We start from the raw sequence: 7,943 nt of genomic DNA, 5'->3' as shown, positions 1-7,943 counted from the left end.
ATTTGCTCCTATAGTCTATAAGTGTAAAAACAACCAATTCTAAAAGTCACAAATTTAACTTACATACACAACAATGAACCCTAACACTACAGAATTTTATAATGGTTATTAAACTGAAAAATCTTGCTTTAATAGGACATATGTGTCCTCAATTGACTCCAGAGGGGAGTAAAGATGTAACGTTGTGTTCATACTGACATCAATGAAGATTAATGAAATTATCAAGAAAGTGAGATAAACTGCAGGTTTCTTTGCCTCCTTTGATTAAAATGTTCATTGTTTAGTCCACTGCCATTTTGTTATTAAGTTAAGTTGTTTGGTGATATTAAATCTAAATTCTGGCCTTGGTGCAAATCCTACAAAAAGACGTAATAATATGCTTGTGTAACATATTTTTGATGATTTCCTGAGATATTCCAGAACAAACATGAACATCACTAAACAGTGGTGTAATGTTATTGGAACCCTTATCAGTGTTTTACAGAGTCTAGAAAAACTTTCATTTTCAAATAATAGTGTGCAAATAGTGTTTTTCACGTTTAGTAAAAAAAAAAAGTACCCGACCACATTGCAGCAGGTCCAATAGCCATGAACTCTTCCACTGACATTGTCTGGTTTGAAAAAACAACAACAAAAAAAAAACAATAATTTCTGTGTTTATTTATCTTCATCATCAGTTTTCATGTTAATTCACCAAAACTAAAGAAGAAGCCTGAAACGTCCAGACGCCTTATTATTATTAAGTGATTTGTGTGTGTATTATAGCACATGAGTCAATCTGGGAAGCCTGGGATTTTACAGAAATCCCACCAATCGCTTGAAAATATATTTCCTTAAAATTAAAAAAAAAGTTATGAAATCAAGATTTTATGACAGAAAAAGACCATTAGATCCTAAATTGAATAAAACTGTTTCATATGCTCAACTTCTCTCAGCAACAGTCATAGAAAATATGATACGGGGGTCAAATTACAGATATTTAATGCTGCATATCTACTGGTTATATTAATGACTATTAACCCCATAAACTCAACATTAATAGCTCCTGAGTTATGTTTGCAGAAACTGCCTGTTGACTCAGATATTCCTTCATGGATTGTTCTGTATTTGTTCTTCTCCATTTTCCAATGATGAAGATTCAAAATATCACACTTGTTTTTCAGTTAGTAAATGTCAGGACAGTAGGAAAGAGGCAAATCAACAAAGTAGCTGGCCAGAGGGAAAAAAAAAAATCCAACTCATCAAATCTGAATATTCACCTCAATCATAGTGAATAATTGAAAGTTAGTGTGGGTTTGTAATACAATTAAGAAAAAAAACATCTAACTCAGTTTAGGCTATTTCATAGAACCACTCCAAGCACAGAAACAGAAAATTGCCGGAAATGATTCAGAATGATCCTCTTATCACTTCCATCTGTGAAGAAGCTGCAGCTCCCAGGTCCTGGGATTCGTCCTGAGGGAATTCAGAGAAAAGTATAATCACCTCCACATGCTTCATCGAAGGCTTTCCCGTTTGGATAACAGAAAAGGTCCTGTGGCAGTGACGATGTCATTACTTATTCCAACACTTCAAAAAAAAAAAAAAAAAAAGTCATCAAGCAGTACAGACTTATGTCGCCCCCTGGCGGTCAAACGATGGCAGCTCTTTTATACACTTTCAACATCAGAAACTGTTTCTTGTTCACTGTCCATGTGTGTTATAAAGAGCTGAGTCCGTTTCTGGTTTAAAGAGTCCTGGACTGGTTCAGGTTTCTATTTTACAGAGTCAGCAAAAAGTTCAGGTTTAGGTCTGATTAAAAAAAACCATTCTGGATTAAAAAGACAATTCTGAGTTTAGGACTCCTCTTACAGTTTAAAGAGTCTGGATGTGTGTCTGGGGGATTTAAACCGCCCAGATGAAGTTTAATGAATCAGTTCAAAAAGTCTGATCAAGATTAGAGTCTGGTTTAAAGAGTTTAATCCTGGTTTACAGAGAGCAGATGATTTAAGGACTCTATTTGTGTTTTAAAGAGGTTTAAAAAGCGCAGGTCAGATTAGAGTGTCATGTCATGTCTGTTTTAAAGGATCCAGTCTTGATGTGGCTTTAGTTTAAAGAGTCCACTTTAGGTTTAAAGGGGGTTTGTCTTGGATTAAAGTGTCCAGGTCTGGTTTAGGGCAGCTTTGAGACATTTATGAGGCTGGTTTGAAGAATTTGACTCTGGTTTGAAAAGTCCCGGTCAAGTTTTAGGAGAGAGACGTGAGTGTTGGTCCGGGTCAGGACTCGTTTAAAAAGTTTCATCTCGTGTCCAGATTAGAATCAGATCTGCGTTCAGAGTCTGACTCTGGATTAAAGAGTTTGACTCTGGCTTTGGATCAAGCTGAAATTGCCAAATTTAAGTTTTAAGGGTCTGGTTTTAGGTAAAAGACTCTGAATCTGGTTAAGAGAGACGATAACTGGTTAATACTGTCAAACCCAGTGTCAAGGTTTCCTCGCTGAGCTTAAATTCTCTTTCAAAGGAATCTGTATCTGCCTATAGAGTTGAATTGTTTGTATAAACTCACAATATCTTTCGAGGGCCACACTTAAGCTCTCTTTGAGTGCCTGTAAGGAAATAAATATCTGAGCTCACATGTGTTCCTGGTTTTTTTCCCCCCTCCTTTATTACAAAGTCAGTCAGACAAACAAATCTGCTTTTCCATGGAAAATAAGAAGCACAAAGTGGAGGGAGAAGTTATTTCACACTGCAGCATAACACAGGAAACAGATGCAATGCTGTTGTTTAAAAGAAGAAAGGAGCGTGCCGCTTCCTGCTGTACATAGTGCGACTGAAATAGAGCAGTGAGTCATGTGTGGATCATCACAGACGCAATTTGAAAGAAATGAAATACAGAATTTGCATTTATGTTGGCTCCTAAAGTCAATGGTGTCAAGCAGCAGGATTGTTTGTGCGTCGTACAGTAAATACGACCTCTCCGACTTTTTCGCTGCCTGTTACCCGACGACAAGACAACAAGTTTATGTTTTGTTTTCAAACCCAACCCGCTCCTCGGCTCTCGGTCTGAGTGGCGGTGGGGTTTTTTGTTTCAGTTCGAACGTCACAGGTGGGACAAGACAAATGTGTGTGCGTGTGTGTTGTGGACAACGCATCCGAAAACACTTCGTCTTCCCACTTGCTGATCAAGAAGACGAGGTGAAAACAAGCGCGCAGGTCACATCTGCAGGCAGCTGGATGTCGGCGCTCCAATAATAAACACTTTCCTAGTAAAAGCAGAAAATGTGAGACACAACCCGCGTGTGTTTTGAAAGTTGCGACACTTTTCCAGAAGATGAAGTTTCAAAGGATGAGAAAATAAATCATTACAACTTCATCAGTGTGCATCCATCTGGGCGTTTTGGACTTTCACAGCATCATGAGACGTTTCTATTTGAATATCTACAAACTGCTGCGCCGTGGACACCCAGAGGTTTTAATCCGTTATGACCAATAGAGCTCATTTATTGCGATTTTCCACCAAATCAAGATTAACTGGAGCCGCAAAACATGTTTAACCTTTAAAATAAGGCATTGCAGCTTATGAAGCTTCATATATAATTCCGATGCACGCACAAATGTTGCAATTATGAAGTTTCAATTACAAGTCATGATGGTAAACATTTCCTTTTCAGTTGTTTTTGTCCCGGATATTCGTGGTTTTACCCTTCCTGTTCAGCATCTGTTAGATAATTTAGACAATGTAGCTGTTTGAATGACTCTGGTTCCTTTTTAAGCAGTACTGAATGTTTTGTTTTCCATTTTTAAGCATAAAAATTCAAGTTACTTAAGTTTTTCCATTCCAGTCTTTTTTCAAAACCCTTTTAAGCCAAGAGATAAGAGTCATTTTTAAAGTGACTCTGGTGTGTAAATAGAATAAAAATAAGTCACATTAATTTTGTGAAAGCGTCAGGGAGGTATACTCGCTTATACTCACACACATCACACCTACTTTTATGATTTGAAGCTTGAAATGATCTCTAAATGTAATAATTCTCTTTTGGTATTTCTATAACAATTATTACAAAGTTAAAACATTCTGTGCTCGCGTAATATCATATGCTGTTCAAAACATTTATAAAAATGCTCATACTGTCTCTCACACCGGTTTTACTTGCACGGTGCATGAAATAAAATGTGCCGTGTTTTTTTTTTTTTTTTCAGAATTAGTTGACATTTTCAAGTTGAATGCATCAATCAGTTGTAATTATGCACAAACTGGGAGTACGAGATAACTTTGCCAAAGCAAAATGCCAAAAACAGTGTGAATGTTATTACGGTAATAATAAATCATAATGGTTCATTGGCTAGAAATGTTAAGAAATGTAAAAGCTATAGAGTTGAATTACAGGAGCAGCTGAAAAAAAAAAAGAAGAAAACCAGGAAGAAAGACAGGAAGTGAAGACTAAACAAAACCTCTCATGTACAGACATGCTTATCACTCTTAAGACACGAATGTCCTTCCCGTCCTCACACTGCCTCACGTCATCGTTCTCCCGAAGGCATCGTTCTGTCGGTACAAGAAAAATTCCAAATGCAAATGCCATCTTTTTGGCAGAACAAGCAGACCGCTTCATTTTTACAGAACAACAGGCATCACGAGTTTAAAGAGAAACCAAAGAGAAAACACATTCCTGTTAACCGGGGGGGGGGGGGGTGGGGTGGGGGTGGGTGTAGGTGGGTGGAGGGGGGTGGAGGGGGGTTGGGGGTACTCAGGGTTTGGGGAGGTGCTTTCAGCCTCAGAGGTGACACTGAGCTGCGAGGATGTGAAACACAGTGTCGCACCACAAACAAAAAGTTTCATTTTCCTGTCAAGTCAACGGACTGAGGGGGGGGAAAAACAAAACATGAGGAAAGTTATTTCTTCACTCATTTTTCTTCTTTTTATTTGGGAGACTTTTCAAAAAGAAGGTAAGACTTTCTTTTGAGTTCATTTCACATGTACAGATACAGGCACAGATTTACTCACCATTATAATCTAACCTATCCCAGCAAAGTTTATTTTATTGTTTATTTAAGGTTCTTTATTCTTCTACATCTTCTCCACCAGGAAGGTGGTACACAATCACGCAGCAAACATTCACTATTGCAAAGTATCACACTCAATATATATGGTATGTGCTCTGGCAATAATTGATATAATTTTCTGTTTCAAAATGTTTAACTTTCTTTTCTTTTCTGGGTTTTAGGATTTTTCTGCACTTTTCATCTTGTGTGATCAGAGTTTCGCTCTGGCCATACAAAAGCTATTTAAAAGTGTTATTAGAGATTAGAGGTGTTGTTGCTGCTGAACGAGACATATTGATAGTGTGGCTTTAACGCACCATTTATTGAGTGTTAGAAATAGATTCCATGTAATGGATTGATGGAACACAGGTACATACAGTAGATTAAAGCTGCGTGTAAAGCATACTACATATTAAGTTTAGATATAGCCAAGTGTATTTGTTATCTGCTGAATAATGTATAAACCCTTCAGTAAGTTATTAAGAATATATTTATGTGTGTAAACATTCAAAGTGACTTGAACTTCTGACATTCTTGTTTGTGTCGCAGGAAGACGAGGGAACAAAAAGCGGCGGAACAGCTCGGAGCTTGTTTTTCCTGTGCCCAGGACATTCTTCGCAGAGCCCGTCTCCGAGACGATCCTCGTCCTGAATGGGTCTCACACTCCCGTTTCAGCTCGGCCCCTTCCTGCCCTGCGGTCGCTAAGCGACGGCACTGTGGGGTACCTCCGGGGCCCCGTGAGCACCAGGGTCATCCCCATCGTTTACGTGTTGGCGGTCGCCGTCGGGATCCCGGCCAACGTGGCCATCCTGTGCTTGTTGGCCACTAAAATTAGAAAGGTGTCCTCTGCCATCCTCTACTGCAGCCTGGCCGTCTCCGACCTCCTCCTCCTCCTCTCCCTCCTCTTCAAGGTTCGCTACCATCTCCATGGCAACGACTGGGCTCTCGGAGAGACTGCCTGTCGGCTGGTCACGGCCTGTTTCTATGGCAACCTGTACTGCTCGGCCCTGACGCTGGCTTGCATCAGCGTCAAGCGCTACCTGGCCGTGGTGTATCCGTTCATGTACAAGAGCATGCCTAAGAGGATGTGCGCCGGCTGGGTCAGCCTGGCCGTGTGGGTGGCGTTCGGGGTGGCCATCGGCCCCGAGCTCCTCGTGCAGCAGAGCTACTGGATCCCCCAGCTGAACCGCACCACCTGCCACGACGTGCTGCCCCTGTACCACCACTCTCACAACTTCTTGCTCTACTACAACCTCGTCCTGACCGTCTTGGGCCTCCTGGTGCCGCTGGCGGTCACGGTGGTTTGTTTCGGCCGGATCATCTGCGAGCTCAACCGATCGCACTTTGACTGGGTGATATACATCAAGGCCAGCTCGCTGGTGCTCAGCATATTTCTGGTGTGCTTCCTGCCTGCCGGACTCCTGCACTTCCTGCATTACGTGCAGCTGTTTGCAGACCGAACAGAAAGCCTCTACATGTACTTTAACGTGGCGGTGTGTCTGTGCTGCCTCCACGCCTGCCTGGACCCGTTCCTCTTCCTTGTCATGTCGAAGTCTGCAGGCTCCAGGCTCTACTTCATGACCTTCAAGGGCAAAACCCTGAGCATATCCATCTGAGGAAGACTGAAACTGCTTTGATGAGGAGTGAAATAATCTCTGAGGCTGGTATCCGAAGAGAAAACTTAAACCACGGGGGGAAGAGGGGGGGTGGGGGCTGGACCTTTCTCTGATGTTGTCATATATACAGCTTATGGGCCAAGACTGGCATGCCGGAGTGTCCAATCCAGACCACAGGGTGACCACACAACGTGTAACAAGCATTAACTTTAATTTGAAATCAAGGAAATATTACACAGATTCTGAAAGAGTTGCAAGCCAGCTTCCTGGTTACGAGCAAGGCAGCATTCGCATTAAAGCCAAACTGTGACTTGGTGAAAATATGGCTGCTGAAGGCCGCAGACGTCATGATCTTAATGTGAAGAGAAGCACTGTGGCAGAAAGGATTCTTTTTTCTTTTTAAATCCTACTAATTGCTATAACTGACAAAGTGGTTAGGCTGAGCTTATTAAAAGAATCGCAACTTTTTCCGGTTTTACATCAAGATTGATTGAGTTTTTGTAATGTGCTCCTTCAGCTTTGTACTAAAGCAAACATCTGGAATTTGTGGTATTTATCAACTATTTTGCTTGTTATTACTGCCTTTCATCCCTTCCAGATCGGACTGTGAAGTATGCACCCCCTGAAGTTAGAGAATTCCTTATTGAAGGAATATAATTTTGCTTTGTAATAAAATAAAGAAATAAATAAAGCAGTTGTGCAAATATTGTGAAGTACACTGCACGGTATTGATGCCATTTCACTTGTCGTCTCGAAAGTCACGTTTTTATATTTGTCCTTTTCTAAATTAAAAAGCCGGTTCATGGCTATTCGACAGCTTTTATTCACGAATGGGAAAAGTTAGCAAAGAGCAGTCATCAAGATAATTGAGGATGCGACACATACAGTAGTTCTGCATCAAATCGTTGAAATAGTAATCGTGATTGAATCGAATTGCGAGACCAGTGAAGATGCATAGCCAATCCAACCCATAGCGTGAAGAGGGGTTTGTGAAAACATGCTCATTCAGAATGTAATTGTAACATTTTATTCTCACTATACGTCAAGGTTATTATGCTGAATCTAACGCACGCTCTTTGTTTTGATTGAAATAAATAAAAAAAGTAAAATTTCTTCCGCTTTTCTAAGTCCTTCCTTTGGTGGCTTTTAATTAATAAGTTATCATGAGGTTTCCCGGAGCAAATATGCTTAATGAGCCTCTGTGAGTTAATGTAAACACAGTAGCACTAAGCTGTGCTGCTTGTGGAGTAAAACTTACATCTGTCTATCAACCCTTGTGTTGTCAGACAGATGTAAGACAGATTGGT

The 7,943-nt window shown here is 40.6% G+C and overlaps 1 protein-coding gene across 1 annotated transcript; it reads left to right on the top strand.

Annotated features, from left to right (window-relative positions):
• The first annotated feature begins 4,754 nt into the window (after positions 1-4,754).
• LOC308118137 (proteinase-activated receptor 3) lies at positions 4,755-7,743 on the top strand. Its single transcript, XM_080477409.1, has 2 exons — positions 4,755-4,924; positions 5,570-7,743. The coding sequence occupies exons 1-2, from the start codon at positions 4,861-4,863 to the stop codon at positions 6,634-6,636; spliced, it is 1,131 nt and encodes a 376-aa protein (XP_080333535.1). The 5' UTR covers positions 4,755-4,860; the 3' UTR covers positions 6,637-7,743.
• Positions 7,744-7,943: the final 200 nt, after the last annotated feature.

The sequence above is a fragment of the Lipophrys pholis genome (genome assembly GCF_963383615.2).
Source record: "Lipophrys pholis genome assembly, chromosome: 12".
Lineage (NCBI taxonomy): Eukaryota > Metazoa > Chordata > Actinopteri > Blenniiformes > Blenniidae > Lipophrys > Lipophrys pholis.
This window is presented reverse-complemented; position numbering and strand designations above follow the sequence as displayed.

What these genes read in the sequence shown, in the direction of transcription:
- LOC308118137 (XM_080477409.1), top strand. Translation starts at nt 4,861, where the DNA reads ATGAGGAAAGTTATTTCTTCACTCATTTTTCTTCTTTTTATTTGGGAG. An exon ending in GGAGACTTTTCAAAAAGAAG is followed by an intron (nt 4,925 to 5,569) that starts GTAAGACTTTCT and finishes TTTGTGTCGCAG; the next exon opens with GAAGACGAGGGAACAAAAAG.